This window comes from Myotis myotis, unplaced genomic scaffold (genome assembly GCF_014108235.1).
Source record: "Myotis myotis isolate mMyoMyo1 unplaced genomic scaffold, mMyoMyo1.p scaffold_m19_p_4, whole genome shotgun sequence".
Classification (NCBI taxonomy): domain Eukaryota; kingdom Metazoa; phylum Chordata; class Mammalia; order Chiroptera; family Vespertilionidae; genus Myotis; species Myotis myotis.
The window spans coordinates 79,663,883-79,682,359 of NW_023416346.1; the positions used below are offsets into that span (position 1 = coordinate 79,663,883).

The 18,477-nt window shown below is 39.7% G+C and overlaps 1 protein-coding gene across 1 annotated transcript in view; it reads right to left on the reverse strand.

The window, feature by feature from the left end:
• The window catches only part of CHIC1 (cysteine rich hydrophobic domain 1), a 122,522-nt gene that overhangs the window by 99,414 nt on the left and 4,631 nt on the right, over positions 1 to 18,477 (reverse strand). The window contains exon 2 of the mRNA XM_036305758.1: positions 12,503 to 12,557. Coding sequence (XP_036161651.1) covers positions 12,503 to 12,557 — 55 coding nt within the window. The remainder of the gene's footprint in view (positions 1 to 12,502; positions 12,558 to 18,477) is intronic.

Below are 18,477 nucleotides of genomic sequence, written 5' to 3' on the forward strand. Positions count from 1 at the left end.
AATATTGTAGAAGCCTTGCATCTCTGGAATAAATCTCATTTGATCATGGTGTATGATCTTTTTCATAAATTGCTGAATCCAATTTGCTAATATTTTATTTAGGATTTTAGCATCTGTGTTCATCAGGGATATTGCCTGTAATTTTTTTTTGTAGTTTCTTTATCTGGTTTTGAAATGAGGATAATGCTGGCTTCTTAAAAAGAGCTTGGAAGTGTTCCTTCCTCTTGAATTTTTAGGAATAGTTTGAGGAGAATAGGTGTTAGTTCTTCTTTGAATGTTTGGTAAAATTCACCTGTAAATCCATGCAGTCAAGAATTTTGTTTGCTGGAAGTCTTTTAATTACTGCTTCAGTTTCATCAGTTCTTATTGGTCTATTCAGGTTTTCTGATTCTTCCTGATTGAGATTTGGAAGATTGTATGTTTCTAGTAATTTGTCCTTTTATCCCAGGTTGTCCAATTTGTGGCATATATTATTAACTAGAGGCCCGGTGCACAAAAATTTGTGCACTCGGGGGGAAAGGGGGGTCCCTCAGCCCGGCCTGTGCCCTCTCGCAGTCTGGGACCCCTCGGGAGATAACGACCTGCTGGCTTAGGCCTGCTCCCAGGTGGCAGAGGGCAGGCCCAATCCTTAGGCGCAGCCCCTGGTCAGGCTCAGAGCAGGGCCGATTGGGGAGTTGGGGCGCCAGCACCTGTCATGCACAGAGCAAGGCGGATTGGGAGGTTGGGGCACCGCCCCCTGTCACACTCAAGGCAGGGTCGATGGGGAGGTTGCGGCGCCACCCCCTGTCACGCACAGAGCAGGGCCGATCAGGGGGTTGGGGAGCTCCCACCTGTCAGGCACAGAGCAGGGTCAATCAGGGGGTTGGGCAGCTCCCCCCTGTCACGCACAGAGCAGGGCAGATCAGGGGGTTGGGGCGCCGCCCTCTATCACCCACAGAGCAGGGCCGATCAGGGGGTTGGGGCGCCACCACTGTCACACTCAGGGCAGGGCCGATGGGGAGATTATGGCTCTACCCCATCACACACAGAGCAGGGCCCGTGGCGGGGGGGGGGGGGTTGGGGTGCCACCCTCTATCACCCACAGAGCAGGGCCAATCAGGGGGTTGGGGCGCCACCACTCTCACACTCAGGGCAGGGCCAATGGGGAGATTATGGCTCTACCCCATCACACACAGAGCAGGGCCTGTGGGGTGGGGGGGTTGGGGCACCACACCCTGTCACACACAGAGCCGCAGGGCGATCAGGGGGTTGGGGAGCTCCCCCCATCAGGCACAGAGCAGGGCCTATCAGGGGTTTGGGGTGCCTTCCCCTGTCAGGAACAGAGCAGGACGGATAGGGAGGTTGTGGCCCCGCCCCCTGTCACACACAGAGCCGCAGGGCAATCAGGGGGTTTGGCCGCTGCCCCCTGTCACGCTGATCCCGGAGCCGGGAGGCCTCACGGCTCCGCTGATCCCGGTGCTGAGAGGCATATTACCCTTTTACTATATAGAATAGAGGCCTGGTGCATGGGTAGGGGCCGGCTGGTTTGCCCTGAAGGGTGTCCTGGATCAGGGTGGGGGTCCCCACTGGGATGCCTGGCCAGCCTGGGTGAGGGGCTGAAGGCTGTTTTCAGGCTGGTGGGTGACAGAAGCTCCCAACCGCTCCTTTTTTTCTTTTTTTCTTTTTTTTATTCTGGGGCAGCTTTAGCTCTGAGGCTCCAGCTCTTAGGCCTCCGCTCCTGAAAGCAGGTATCTGGTTTGTTTCGGTTCTACAATCGAAACTCTGTATCAACTCCAGCTCTGAGATCCCAGCTCGGCTCGCTGAAAGCAGGTTTCTGAGGTTTTGTTTAACTTCTATATTTGTTACAATGTTTGAAACTGCAGGCTCAGAAACCTGCAGCTGCAGGCGGGGAACGTTGGTTTCCTCCGTCACTGAAGCAAGCAAGCCTCATGTTAGTTTCAAGCTGCCTGGCTGCCGGCCGCCATTTTGGCCGGCAGTTAATTTGCATATCGCCCTGATTAGCCAATGAGAAGGGTAGCGGTCGTACGCCAATTACCTTGTTTCTCTTTTATTAGATAGGATAGTATTTCCTTACAACCTTTTGTATTTCTGTGGTATCCATTGTTATATTGCTTCTTTCATTTCCTATTTTGTTTATTTGGTTCCTTTCTCTTTGTTTCTTGATGAGTTTGTCTAGGTGTTCATCTATCTTGTTTATCTTTTCTTTTTTTTTAAATTAAATCTTTATTGTTCAGATTATTACATTTGTTCCTCTTTTTTCCCCCCATAACTCCCCTCCTCCCAGCTCCCGCCCCACCCTCCGCCCTCACTCCCCACCCACTGTCCTCATCCATAGGTGCACGATTTTTGTCCAGTCTCTTCCCGCATCTCCCACACCCCTTTCCCCACCAAGGACAGTCAGTCCATTCCCTTTCTATGTCCCTGATTCTATTATGATCACCAGATTATTTATTCACTTGATTCTTAGATTCACTTGTTGATAGATGCATGTTTGTTGTTCATAATTTGTATCTTTACCTTTTTCTTCTTCTTCCTCTTCTTAAAGGATACCTTTCAGCATTTCATATAATACTGGTTTGGTGGTGATGAACTCCTTTAGCTTTTCCTTATCTGTGAAGCTCTTTATCTGACCTTCAATTCTGAATGATAGCTTTGCTGGGTAAAGTAATCTTGGTTGTAGGTTCTTGGTATTCATCACTTTGAATATTTCTTGCCCCTCCCTTCTGGCCTGCAAAGTTTCTGTTGAGAAATCAGCTGACAGTCGTATGGGTATTCCCTTGTAGGTAACTGAGTTTCTTTCTCTTGCTGCTTTTAGGATTTTCTCTTTGTCTTTTGCTCTTGGCATTTTAATTATGATGTGTCTTGGTGTGGTCCTCTTTGGATTCCTTTTGTTTGGGGTTCTCTGCGCTTCCTGGACCTGTAAGTCTATTTCTTTCACCAGGTGGGGGAAGTTTTCTGTCATTATTTCTTCAAATAGGTTTTCAATATCTTGCTCTCTCTCATCTTCTGGCACCCCTATAATTCTGATGTTGGTACGCTTGAAGCTGTCCCAGAGGCTCCTTACACTATCTTCGTATTTTTGGATTCTTTTTTCATTTTGCTTTTCTGGTTGGGTGTTTTTTGCTTCTTCGCATTTCAAATCTTTGACTTGATTCTTGTGCTTTGGTCTGCTGTTGGGAGTCTGTATAGTATTCTTTATTTCAGTCGGTGTATGCTTAATTTCTAGTTGGTTCTTTATCATAACATCGAGGGTCTCATTGGATTTCTTGTAGATCTCATTAAGTTTATCGGCAGCTTCTAGACAGTTCTTGAGAGACCTTAAAAGTGTGGTTCTGAACTCTATATCTTCCATTGACAATTTTGTCCTGTTTCTTTGTCTCCGCATTTTTTTTAATGCTTTCTTGGTGCACCCCCTAGTGGTCTTTGTGCGCAGTCTTGTTGTAGTTAAGCCTTGATTGTTGTAGTTAATACTGGGGGGATTTGACCTCCAGGCCAACTGGCTGTGAGAGTCAGCTGTTTGTTTATCTTTTCAAAGAATCAGTTCTGGGGTTCATTGACCAAACTTTTTTTTTAGTCTATATGTCATTTATTTCCACTCTGATCTTTATTATTTCCTTCCTTCTACTTCCTATGGGCTTTTCCTGCTGTTCTCTAAGTCATTTAGTTGTAGGGTTATATCAGCAGTTCTCAACCTGTGGGTCACAACCCCTTTGGGGGTCGAATGACCCTTTCACAGGGGTCGCTTAAGACCATTGGAAAACACATATATAATTACATATTGTTTTGTGATTAATAACTATGCTTTAATTATGTTCAATTTGTAACAATGAAATTGGGGGTCACCACAACATGAGGAACTGTATTTAAGGGTTGCGGCATTAGGAAGGTTGAGAACCACTGGGTTAGATAGTTTATTAGTCCTTTTTCTGGTTTCTTGATATAGGCTTGTAGTGCTATCAACTTACCTCTCAGGATTGCTTTCACCTTATCCCATAGGTTTTGGGTAGTTGTGTGTTCATTTTCAGTTGTTTCCAGGAAGTTTTAAATTTCTTGCTTGATATCATTGGTAACCCATTCATTGTTTAATAACATGCTACTTAGCCTCCATGTATTTGAGCATTTTTGAGGTTTTTTTTATTGTAGTTGATTTCTAACTTCATGCCATTGTGATCTGAGAAAATGCTTGGTATCATATCAATCTTCTTGAATTTGTATAGACTTATTTTATGCTCTAACATGTGGTCTATCTTTGAGAATGTTTCATATGACCTGGAGAAGAATGTATATTCTGTTGCTTTGGGGTGAAATGTTCTGTAAATATCAGTTAGATCCATCTGATCTAGTGTGTCATTTAAGGCCTCTGTTTCTTTGTTCATTTTTTTTGTCTGGAAGATCTATCCAGTAATGTCAGTGGGTGTTAAAGTCCCCTACTATGACTGTATGGCTGTTGATATCTCCCTTAAAGTCCATCAAGAGTTTTTTATGTACTTGGATGCTCCAATATTGGGTGCATATATGTTTTCAAGGGTTATATTTTCTTGTTGTATCATTCCATTTAGTATTATGAAGTGGCCTTCTTTGTCTCTTGTTATGGCCTTTGTTTTGGAGTCTATTTTCCCTGATATGAGTATTGCTACTCCGGCTTTTGTTTCTTTTCCATTTGCATGAAATATATATTTTCCTTCTCATCACTCTCAGTCTGTGTGTATCTTTTGTTTTCAGGTGTGTCTCTTATAGACAGCATATATATGGGTCATGTTTTCTTATCTATTCAGTCACTCTATGTGTTTTGACTGGAGCATTTAATCCATTTACATTTAAGGTTGTTATCATTATTATTTTTAATATATTTTTATTGATTCAGAGAGGAAGGGAGAGGGAGAGAGAGATAGAAGCATAAATGATGCAAGAGGATCATTGCTTGGCTGCCTCCTGCACAACCCCTACTGGGGATCAAGCCCACAACCCAGGCATGTGCTTTTGCCTAGAATGGAACCTGGAACCCTTCAGTCCCCAGGCCAAAACATTATCCACTGAGCCAAACCAGCTAGGGCTAAGGTTATTATTATAGGTATTTATTTGTTGCCATTTTCATTTTCTTTATGCCTATGATCCTCTCTCTCTCTCTCTCTCTCTCTCTCTCTCTCTCTCTCTCTCTCTCTTTCTTTTTCTTAAAGCAGGCCCTGTAACATTTCTTGCATTGGTGGTAATGTACTCCTTTAACCTTCTTTTTGTCTGGAAAGCTTTTTATTTCACCTTCAATTTTAAATGATATTTTCACTGGCTACAGTAGTCTTGGATTTAGGGTCTTGCTTTTAATTACTTTGCATACTTTATGCTACTCCCTCTAGGCCTGAAGTATTTCTATTGAAAAGTCAGCTGACATTTTAATGGGAATTCCTTTTTGGATAATTTTCTGTCTCTCTCGTGCTAAATTTAAGATTCTTTCTTTGTCTTTAATATTTGCCATTTTAATCATGATGTGTCTATTTGTGGGTCTCTTTGGGTTCATTACAACTCTCTGTGCCTCCTCAACTTGTGTGACATTTTCCTTCACCAGGTTGGGAAAGTTTTCTGTCACTATTTCTTTAAACAGCTTCTCTGTTTTTTGCTCACCCTCTTCCCTTTCTAGTATTCCCACAATGCAGATGTCATTACTTTTCATGTTGTCCCAGCACTCCCTTAAGCTATTTTCCTGCTTTCTAATTCTTTTTCTGATTTGCTGCTCTAATTGAGTATTTATTTCTACCTTGTCTTCCAAATAGCTGATTCGATCCTTTGCTTAATCCAGTTTACTTTTAATCCCTTCCAGTGTGTTCTTTGGTGTCAGATATAGCATTCTTCATTTCTGTCTGGTTCTTGTTCATGGCTTTGATTTCCCTTTTCATGTTATTGTAATTTATACTAAGTTCCTTAAACATCTATGTAACCATTGCTTTGAACTCTATATCTGATAGGTTGCTTGCCTCCATCTCATTTAGTTCTTTTTCTGGAAATTCCTTCTTTTCTCTCATTTGGGGGTTGTTTCTTTGACTCCTCATTTTACCTGTCTCTTTGTATTTGCTTCTATGTATTAAATAGAATTGTTATGCCTCCCAGTCTTTGTGGGATGGCCTTATGCAGAAAGTGTCCTGAGGAGTCCGGTGGTGTAGTATCTTTGTCCAGCTGAGCTGGATGCTCTAGGAATGACCTTTGTGTGCATTGTTTGTGCTCTGCTATTATAGTTGGGACTTGAGTGTTGATATCCCATTTGTAGGAAGGATCTACCCTCTGACTTGCTGCCAGTGAGATTCAATCCCAATGTGGTCATGCCAGCTGTTATATGGGTGCTTTGGGTCTGCTATTTGTGGGGCTTGTTGGATTTTACTCTAATGTTGAATTTGGTCCCTTGGTATGCCTATCCGGGGCCTCCTGGAAGCTTCTCTAGTGCAGCTGAATGTGAGTCCCTTTCTCTTTCTGGCCCTGGGTGACCTGATTGAGGTCTGAGAGGTTGAATCCCTTAGCAGTTCAGTGGTCAGAATCTGCATTGGGTCTCATACCTTGATTGACACTGTTCTGAGCTATACTCCCTTCTCCCATGAAGCTGATCCTGCAGGTGTCAGCTGCAGGCACTTGGTATCCCACTGGCTTTTGCCTCCCTGAGCAGTCCAGGATGGTTTCTTTGGTGGGGATCCAAACTGCTGTTTCCGACTAATTAGATCAGGCAAAGGTTCAAAGCCCCCAGAAACCTGCCTCTGGCTGCAGACTGATTAGATGCAGTCTGGAATAGCCTCAATCAGTCTTCCACTGGTTGAGCGAGAGGTTTTTCAACAGGTTGGGGCGATTGTTTCTGCCTGGAGGCTAACTGTTATTCTCAGTCTCAGATACTCCACAGGGTGGAGCAAGCGATTTTTCCAATAATGTGGTCAACTGTCTTCCTCCCTGGCCAAAACTGCAGAATAGCAAAGGTTTGCCTGAGAGATGCCCTGTGTAACATGAGGGAATGACTCAGCACAGGAAACTGGGGTGTCTGCCTTCCAAGTTCTAACCCCAGATCCCCCAGCCCTGGCTTATGTTTATACAATTCCAGGTCACTTTGTCCTCCTTCTGCTAAAGACCAAGGTGAGTGTTGTGCATTGGCCCTTTAAGAGGGTGCTTGCACTTCCAGCCATCTCTCCCTGGCAGACAGCAACCCTGCTGGTTTTCACAGTCAGATGTTACGAGGGCACCTTTTTCAGTTCTGGTGCTCTCTGCTGGGAGGTAGAGGTACAGCTTAGGGATTAGACCCCAGAGTTCTCAGTGACAACTCCCTACAGCTGAAATATCTCTCCAGAATTTCAGCGGTTGTCTGTGCAAGCCTGGCCAGCCATTTCACGCCTCCACACTTCCTACCGGTCTCTGTGGTCTCCACTTTCTGTCCTTGGTTATCAGGGTTGTCTCCAGCTAGTCTTCAGCTGATTATTCTGGGTGGGTTTTTTTTTTTTAATTTTAGTTGTAATCACAAATTGGTCCTGGGAGCATGTCTGTGGACTTGCACTTACTCCGCCTCCACTTTTAATTGCTATTATCAATTTTTCAATAATAAATGATATTTAGAAAATAGTTTCATCTTTACCCTTGCTTCCATTCATTTCATTTCTTCTCCCATGAAAGTTATCACTTGTATTAGTTTCATGTGTATCCTTCTAGAATTACTTCTTATAATTATTAATATGCTTATTTCTCCCCTTTATTATACACACTATACATAGTGACTTGAACCTTGTTTTTCTCAATTAGAATAGGAGAAAAATTAACACTAAAATAGCATATTAAAGCTCTTTGGAGAATGAAATGATTTTAAAGTATGACCAAAATCTATACTAAGAAATAGCATTATTCTAATAGTAAAATTAAACAAAATGATATTAAATTATGGGTTTCTAACTACAAAAAGTTAACTTATTTTTAACCCCAAATCAACATTTTGGCCCCAATCACTCACTTCTTAACCATTTGGAAATTATTAAGTATTTTATAATATAACAGCTTTCCTCTTTCTTCATCTACATTTCTCAAGTAACAAAAATGTGTAAATAACCCTTTGCCTTAGTCAGAGACTTACCTTTTGGGCTGAAAAGTTAGCATTACTGCTGTAAGGAAGTCTCTGACTAATGTATCTCCATATTGGAAGAAACTACTCAATATAGAGGAATGAGGGAACAGAAAGATAATTTATTGCAGAATCCAAGTTTAGAAATTCAAACTATCTAAATGGTATAAAAATAACCAAAAACTTGATGCTTTTGATATATAACAAAATCAGATCACAAGATAGCTTAAAAAAGAGTGATGCAATGTTGAAAAATGGTAACTTTGTTCACTCCAAAACATCGGATATTAAACCTTGCCTGCTCCTGCCTAGAGCCGCAGGTTCCCCACCCACTCCACATCCAAAGTGAGATGCAGCCACTCACTGACAGAGAGGACATGGGCAAAGTGATGTAGCCAGGCTTCAACTGGGGCTGCTGCTTCTGGTGTTGCTCCTACCCATGCAGATTTATTCAAATCAAACAATTGCTTTATCACCTTCCAGTAATCCCTCCCACAAAACCTTAACTACTCCAAATCCATTGAGTACCACCACTAAGGCAAGTGGCAGTGCTTTGCAGTCAATAGCCAGGCTCTCAGCAATCTAGTTCTATCTCTACACCTCTACTGTTAAAAGATTCAGGCCTAGAAACGTCTATATTTCTCCATCTTCCAAACCCAATCTAAATAGAATCTAGACATCCAGTGTGACAGAGAAAAAACAGGTCTTCATTGAATCTGATAATTCCACACCTAATTTTATTGACATAGAAAATGTTTAGGATCCCATATTTGATTGGTTTAAAGAACATGTATAGGGTCTGACTAGATGATGAATGTTGATATTAAATCTGTAGCAGCTTCATGTACAAGATGAAGAGACGCATCCAAAATTAGTTCAGAGGTGATTTCCTTAAATGTGGCTTAAGTATGGACACACAAAATTCTATTTTGAAAATGAACAGATTTTATTTTATCTAGAGATAAGGGATGGGATTTGGAACAGAGTCAGATTTCAATTGGTTCATTAAAGCTATAAGGCCATAAAATGGGTAATGTAAAAAGCTTCCATGGCTCTATTTATATGTACATTAGAAGGAATTTCCAGGTATTCCTATAAATCCTCAATGTATTGTTTCACAATACTAATTTAATGTCCATGTAACTCTAGATAAAGTTTTATATTGTTAACTTATCACTATTCTCTCAGGCACTGAACTCTTTGATTTGACATTGCATTTGACTTTTTATGTAGTAATTGATATGTACCAATATTTATAGGTCTTTTTTCCCTCCTTCCCCATCTCATTCCAGAATCTGTCAATGATGTATTGGAATATACTCCAAATTCAACTATAATGAGTAAATTTTGCTTATATACTTATCACTCCCCTATTCAACAAGAGTACCAGATTCATTTTGCTAAACTAATTCCAAAGAGTTGAAGTACATGAACCTCAACTAATTTCAAAATTTTTATTTCTGCATATATTGAATACTTTTTACAATTTAAGAAATGATTTGTTTTGAAGGTAAAATCGACAAATCTTAAAATTAAAAAGGCAAATATGTGAAGCTTTTTCACTCAGTCGCCAACCCCCTTTTTACCTCTGAGAACTGTCAGTCTGTTCTCTATGAATATGTTTCTATTTTGTTAGTTTATTTTGTTCACCAGATTTCACATATAAATGAAATCATAGTGGGCTGGGTGAAAAAGGTGAAGGGATTAAGCAAAGGAAAACAACCTCTTATACACAGATAACAGTATGGTGATTACCAGAGGGAAAGGGGGGTGACAGGAGGTAGAAGTGGGTAAAGAGGGGATAAATGGTAACGGAAGATTTGGGTTGGTGAACACACAATACAATATGCAGATGATGTATTATAGAATTATAACCCTGAAACCTATATAATTTTATTAACCAATGTCACCCCAATAGCATCAATAAAAAAAAAAAAGACTGGAAGCTTAGTTACATTAAATTCAAAAAAACTTTTATACTTTCTGTACATACTTTAAAAAAAAAAAACTATGAATCAGAAGAGCCACATTTGGAACACTTTCTTTTATTGGTCAATATTTTTATATAGTTAGAACATGATCCTAAGCCTAATGTGGGCTTGATTCTGGAAAGTAAATATTTTCACAATTGCCTCAATGCACAGAAACTCTTTTGAAAATAGACATTCTCTAAAGTCTTGTTTTGCATGGTCACACATTGATGCTTAGATGTTTCAGTATCTAATAGGGCCACAGTAGTGTTGATAACCATAGTAATTTTTTTCCATCTTTGGAAACCTACTTAGCAACACCATATCCAAATATCTCAAGTTTCCATGTGTGAATGAACATTCCCCTTTGTTTTATACCTAAACTAGAGGTCCAGGGCACAAAATTCGTGCACTGGGGGTTGGGAGTCCCTCAGCCCAGCCTGTCCCCTCTCACAGTCCAGGAGCCCTCAGTGGATGTCCTACTGATGGCTTAGGGGAGCTGGCCTAAGCCGCAGTCTGGCAACAGAGGCTCGGAGCAGGTGTCCCTGTGTGTGTGTGTGTGTGTGTGTGTGTGTGTGTGTGTGTGTGTCCCTCCTGGGGGCCTGCCCCCAGCTGCATCGGAGGCTCAGAGCAGGCGCCCCTCTGTGTTGATCTCTCAGGTTCCTGGCCATGCCTGTGGGTTGTTCTCTCCCTTGAGCAGTGGCCAGGGTGGGCTGGAAGCCTGGGTCACCCCCGGCAACCCAGGCCCCCAGCCACTCCTTGAGCGGCGCCCAGGTTGGGCAGGAAGCTTGGCTTCTTCCATCGCTGGGGGCAACCCAAGCCTCCAGCTCCGTGGCCGCCACCATCTTTGTTGGGTTAATTTGTATAGTCGCCCTGATTGGCTGGTAGATGTAGCCGAGTGACACCAATTTGCATGTTTCTCTTTTATTAGAGTAGATGCTGTACATCTATTTTTGATTATATATTGTTTGTATATTTATGCTTTGATTCATAGTAACTTCTCATTTTATGGAATTGATTTGCATTGGAAAAAATACACCAGTAAATAAAAAGAAATGCCTGAAAGTGTGGTAGGCAGTTAGACAGACATGAGCAGAGCAAGGACGATGGGCTAGGTACAAGTCATCAGGGTGGAAAGCCCAAGTGCCTAGCAAAGGACAATTGTAGGGTGGGACCTCGCCCCCAGGGTGACTTTTCCTCCCCTAGCATATCACTGGTCAAGTGGTTTGGACCCCCTGACCTTTCCTCCCTAGAGATAACATTTAGATCTCAGTTGTATTTCAGCTCCAGGCCCAGAAAAACAACAAAACCAGACCAGTGACCCCATGGATGACCTCAGGACCAGCTGTATTGGATAATGACCCCCTGCCCTGGCATCAACCAATCAATCAGTGGAGACTTAGACCCTGAAAGGACACACCTGGAAAGAAGCTGAATGTTCTATTAATATCTTCCCCTAGGACAGTGATGGCGAACCTTTTGAGCTTGGCTTGTCAGCATTTTGAAAAACCCTAACTTAACTCTGGTGCCGTGTCACATATAGAAAATTTTTGATATTTGCAACCGTAGTAAAACAAAGATTTATATTTTTGATATTTATTTTGTATATTTAAATGCCATTTAACAAAGAAAAATCAACCAAAAAAATGAGTTCGTGTGTCACCACTGACACACGTGTCATAGATTCGCCATCACTGCCCTAGGACCTCCCCCCAAATCTTCACCCTTAAAACCCTTAGGATGGAGGACCCAGCACACTCTCCCTTCTTTCTTCCCTCCCTCCTGAAAGCACAGCAGTGCCTTTCCCTTTACCTTCTCCTTCCCTTTCTCTCCCCTTCCTTCTCCCACCACACATGTCGCCATTTCCTTCCTTATTCCCAAGATCCAAGGGCCCTTGCTTTACCTCTATAACTTGTTTCTTAAGCCCATTTATTCTAGGAATTACTCTTTCTACCTCCACCATTTACCAAATAAATGTTCACTGAGTGTTCATTTGAATCTTGGCTCTGAATTCTTTCCTAGCCGGAACTCAAGTACCGAGGTTGTTGAACCCAGGTCAGTTCTGACCCCATCAGTCTAACACCCAGTATCGTTCCTGCCGCTTACAACAACAACAAAACACACACACACACACACACACACGCACGCACGCACACACACACACACAAACACAAGGGAAATTACTGACCTAAATGAAAACAGTTATAGCTACCAGGGCTGAGAAAAACAGCAAAACTGTAAAAACTGAACAAATAAGTAAATGATGGCTGGCATTAATGGACAATGAACAAAATAACTGGTCATAGGCATAGCCTTCAGTCACTAATGGCACAGCCTCCAAGTACCCTGGCCTCTTACTATGAGATTTCATTACCAGTGAGTCAAACATTTTTCATAACACTAAATACATCATAAAACAATGTTTTTAGAATTGAAAAGTTCAGAGCAAACTCTCACTTACCTTCCCTGTTAGAACGGAGGGAAATTCAGTATCAAACTTGTTGCTCAAGCCAAACCTTAAAAACAAAGACAGAACAAAATATATTCTACCAGCATATTTAACTCTCTCCCATTAAAAAAAAAGCCATGCATTTTTCTTTTGATGTTGTGATTTTAAAACATGTCTTAAAAAAATTTTATATTTATAGAAAATAAATATTTGACTATTAATAAAATAAACTAACTAGATTCATGATATGGGATTAAAAATAATGATTTAGAGAAACACTGATAAAGAGCTGGAAATATAATTTTTTACTGAAATGGTTCTGTTAAAACCCATTTTAGCCCAGCTGGTGTGGCTCAGTGGTTGAGCATCGACCTATGAACTGGGATGTCACAGTTTGATTCCTGGTCAGGACACATGCCTGGGTTGCATGCTCAATCCCCAGGAGGAAGGATGCAGGAGGCAGCCGATTGATGATTCTCTCTCATCATTGATGCTTCTGTCTCTCTCTCCCTCTCCCATCATCTCTGAAATCAATAAAAATATATTTAAAAAAACACAAAAATAACATTTTAGTTGATAGTTGTTGGGACTGGCTGATGGATGTATGGGAGAGTGGATTTTACTATTCTTTCTACTTTTGTGTATATATGAAAACGTTCCTAATAAAAACTAAGAAAACCTTTGGAACCATAGACTTTGACAACTTATAATCAGTTACTATTCAGAAACTCAAAGGTTGATCCTAATGAATGGCTTTTATGTATATGTTCAACCCATTTAAGAAAACAGATCCTGCCGGAACCGGTTTGGCTCAGTGGATAGAGCGTCGGCCTGCAGACTGGAAGGTCCCAGGTTCGATTCCGGTCAAGGGCATGTGCCTGGGTTGTGGGCACATCCCCGGTGGGGGATGTGCAGGAGGCGGCTGATCGATGTTTCTCTCTCATCAATGTTTCTGACTCTCTATCTCTCTCCCTTCCTCTCTGTAAAGAATCAATAAAATATATTTAAAAAAAGAAAAAAAAGAAAAGAAAACAGATCCCAGCCTTGAAAGCTCTTGACTCTCTTTAAGTATGCTCACTGAAATCTGTACTAGGAAGTCAAAATGAATTTTATAGGCCTTGGTTCACCTACTTTTTGATTTCAGAAGACATAACAAAGGTTACTTCTTGCATGTTAGTGATATATCATAGTGGCCACAATTTTTGTTAGTGATTGATGGGTGTAAGCAAAAAGGAAGAGATACTAATATTTATAGAGAACCCTTTAAGAAGTAGGCAATAATAGAAAGTTACTGGTAACTATGAACTTACCATGCGCTAGATACTATGCTAGGTAAATAGACTACTATTTCTAGACTCTACAACTCTACAGGAGAGGTATTGTTATCCTGGCTTTACAGATAAGGAAGCTGACCCTCAGAAATATTTTTTTTCAAAAAGTAATGAATTAAATGACTTGCCCAAAGTTATATAAATACTAAGGGGTGAACCAAAATTCAAATGCCAATCTTTTCGTTCTTTTTGCTCCTGGAAAACAGAAACTACTGTTTATTTATATTGCTATCTTCCATTATGTTTAGTAGCATAATGTTATTTTATAGATGTTTAATAAAAGTTTTTTGAATAATAACCTACTATACTTTTTGATTTAACTGATTTATGGCACTTTGGTCGTAGCGTCACTTAAAAGACGTTAAGAATCCAATGTCCTATTAAAACTCTATGTGAGAATATTATATTCTCCTCATATTATTATGGTAATAGCTTATTTTCAAGGACACAAGCCAATCAAACACAAGGACTCTACTAGCACATATCTAGTAGCAAGGCACATACATATGTAGAGGATATAGACATATATAACCCCCAAAATGTGTGGATTATTTCTATTATTTAAAAAATTCTTAGTTTTGTTATTCTCTCTTTGCATTTATCACAAGACAAATGAACTTTTCCTTTCCAGTTTCCAGTTCATCTTTTTTTCTTTATTGCCAAATTCAGTGTCCTCTTCTCAGAACGTTTCCCTTTGACTTTGCAGCTTGTGACACTGTTGATCACACCCTTCCTAACACTCTTCCATTCTTTCACTTTCCTCTAACACTCTTGCTTTCCCCCAAAATTTAGCTTTTAATTATCTGCTTTTCTTTCTAAGGAAAGTATACCAATTTATCTATATTTAATAGCTTTGACAATTACTTCTATGCTGATAACAATCAAATCTATATCGCTAGTTTTATATTTTCCAACCTGTTCTAGTCCCTCATCTCTAATTGAACACTGAAAATTTCCATTTGGATATCTTGCTGCAAAATAATAATACCACAAGTCAAACATGTCTAAAATTAAATGTTATCTTTTATTGGAAACTACTTGCCCTTTTTAAATTCCTCATCTCTATCAATGGCACATTGACACTCTTTAACCTAGACTTTGGTATAGGTTTTGCACCTTCCTTCTAGTTTGTTTTTTTGCATTACTTTTATTCAGGTGGTTCCAAGTGAAATCATTCCATAATGATTCCTCCATTTCCAGTGCCACTGCTATGTTGGCTCTTGTCTTTGCTCATGTGGTTCTTCTTGCTTCTTCTCTCTAGTTTAAATCCTATTCAGACTTCAAGGCTCAAGTCAAGTGCCAATGCCTTGAATGCTCAAGTTTTAATGGATTCCCCCTTTTTCTGAACACTCAAAGTCACTTATGTGTACTATACAATTCAACAGTTAATTAATTTCTTTTTATTTCTTAAAAATATCTTAAAGGCAATTTTTCTGTTAGCTTTTTTTGTTAATCCTCACCTGAGGATACTTTTTTCCATTGATTTTTAGAGAGAGTAGAAGGGAGGGAGAGAGAGAAACATCGATGTGAGAGAGATACATCAACTGGTTGCCTCCTGCACATGCCCTGACTGGGGCCAGGGATGGGATCGAGCATGCAACTGAGGTATGTGCCCTTGATGGGAATCTAACCTGGGACCCTTCAGTCCGTGGGCTGATTCTCTATCCACTGAGCAAAACTGGCTAGGGCTCCTGTTAGCTTTTTAAAGCAAGGTCTGTACTTTGTTTTTCTGTATTCTCCACAGTGCTTAGCTCAGTGCTCAAGTTCTCAAGAAATACTTGCTATATTCAAATTACTATGTTTGTATTCTAATATAGAAAGGAATTCATTTTTCTAAAATATAAAAAGTATATTAGAAATAGTAAGGAAAGCAGCATTTTGCTTCTTAAAACACTGTTTTATGCCCTACATACATCTACTTTAAAATGGTATATTTATAGGCAAACTAGGCCCAATATACTTTCACAATTTTAGCTAAAAGGTAGTAGCAGTCCTGTTCTTGCCTACTAGAGATTTCTTCCATAACTTTCTCTATTAGAGTCTCAGCACTTTAAAAGACTACTTAACTGAAATAACCTTAAGCACAACATTTCACTTAGCAGCTATTAAAAAATGTTGAAATGGCTGCTGCTGAATAAAAACCTCAGCTGTTTCATAAACAAACCATTAAGAACCGTGAGTCCATCTCATGGTTAGAGAAGCTCATCTACCCATTAATGATCAGTTATAGGGTTCTTTAGCATTAAGAAATAGGTACTTGGGAACTGCTCATGCTGTCATTTTATTGGCTTCATTAAACATAGAGCTTACTATGTGTTTGAGATGGACCCAGCTGGTGGTTCCTAATGATTGTATTTTATTTGTCAAATGCCTTCAATGCTTCAAATTTTTAAAACATATATTTTTATTGATTTCAGAGAGGAAGGGAGAGGGAGAGAGAGATAGAAATATCAATGACGAGAGAGAATCATTGATTGGCTGCCTCCTGCACATCCCACACTGGGGATCAAGCCCACAACCTGGGCTTATGCCCTGACCAAGAATCGAACTGTGACTTCCTGGTTCATAGGTCAATGTTCAACCACTGAGCCATGGTGGCTGGGCTCAAATTTTAATTTCTTGGACAATTCTTTAGAGTAAGGCAAAGAAGGATGGGTCCTCTTAGATGCTTTTCCCTCTTCCCTCCTTCCCTATACCCCTGTTTATAATCTTTTTGAAAATGGCTATATATCAGCCTTTGAAAACCTTGCACAAATTGAAGTTCATGTGCTCAGGTTGTTTAAGAAAACAAATCAAAGCGTAGTAAAATTCTGCTAACAAGAAACATGATTTAACTAGAAAACTATGCACTTATAGTAACTCTGATTCTAGAGCAGGGGTGGGCAAACTTTTTGACTCGAGGGCCACAATGGGTTCTTAAACTGGACCGGAGGGCTGGAACAAAAGCATGGATGGAGTGTTTGTGTGAACTAATATAAATTCAAAGTAAACATCATTACATAAAAGGGTACGGTCTTTTTTTTTTTTTTAGTTTTATTCAGTTCAAACTGGCCAGATCCGGCCCGCGGGCCGTAGTTTGCCCACGGCTGTTCTAGAGCATGTGCACTGAACTTTATTTATTATACCAAGGAAAAGTAAAATTTATGCCACACAATTCAAAAAGATTTAAAAAATATATTGTTAAATTTCTTTAATCTTTTTGATGGAAACAATCATGTCTTGCCACACTGTAAAATGGCAGGTGTTACCATAGCTTCCGTATTCTCAAAGCCTAAAATTTTATAAAATATTTACCTTATACAAACACAAATTAACAATGCATCACTGTAATTTCTCAAAAGACATCTATTAACAGAAAAGGCATTCCATTCACTGATTTGAGAATTATTAATATTTGTAGTGCTCTCTAATTTTTGCGGAAATGCACTGTGTGTCAAATTTGGCCTTTTTCAATTCTATATATAATAACTTCAACTCTTTTAGATTAATTTTAATGAGATAATTTTATAAATACCTGAGAATTGGTGACCTATCATCTTTACTAACCTCTATACAGGGGTACCATCAAGGGTAAGTATTTACATATTTTACGTAATATAAAGAATGTGGTAATGTTTACAACTAGGAAAGAAAATCTCATGAGATAGAATGTTCCTTGTATTTTAATATATTGGATACAAATAGTTATTCTAAAAATATCAAGAAGAAAAGTAATAGATACTAAATCATACCACTCAGATGTATAAAATTTCTGAAACACTTAATACTTTCAAGAAACACTTCATTATTTCTGTTTCTAGAACTTCAAATCAGTGAGAGCTAATTTAGCCATATCTTTTTGGAAATTTTGAAAAAGATCCCCAAATATCCATTTATGATCATCACCTCAGAATTGGAGTTACAATTAGTATGTTTAAGTCATACTACTTCTTAAAAAATTATAATTAATCACATGTTAAAAGATTAATATCTTGGTAAAGTAACTAAAAGTCAATATGTTAGGAAGATACAAGTAGATGGGTATTCTGACACATGGGCTTGCTTAATAAAACTTTCAGAGGTAAAGCCATTCCATATCTCCATCCCCATCACTGATGATATTATTGTATACATATATACTTACGCTCAGAAACACAGGTACTATCCATAGCATGATTCAACTAACTAGTATTTGTTGAGGGCCTATAATATAGTATGCACTATGATATCACTAAAGTGAACCAATATTGAGTGCTACTGAAGTGAACCAATACTCATTCAACTCACTTTTATTGAGTGCCTACTCTAGGGCACACACTGAGGATTCAAGGGGGAACCAGAAATTGTTCTTGCCATTGCAGCTTATAATGTAGTGAGGGTAGAGAAGACTTTCAGGAGTTGGTGACATATAGAGAGCTAAAGTGAGAATACCAGATGAAGGCCCCTTCTTAGAGACAAAGAGATAAGAAACAGCATGCTGTTAACAGGAAAATATAAGCAGTAAGGGGAAATGTCAGGAGTTGAGACTGATAGATAGGCAGGGTCCAGTTCTATAGTCACATTATGGAGCTTATATTCTATCCTGTAGGTAAAAGGAAAACAACATAATAGTCTTAAGCAGGAAAGTGGTGTCATAATCTAGCAACAGGATGAGATGGATGTGAAGGTGACAAAGAT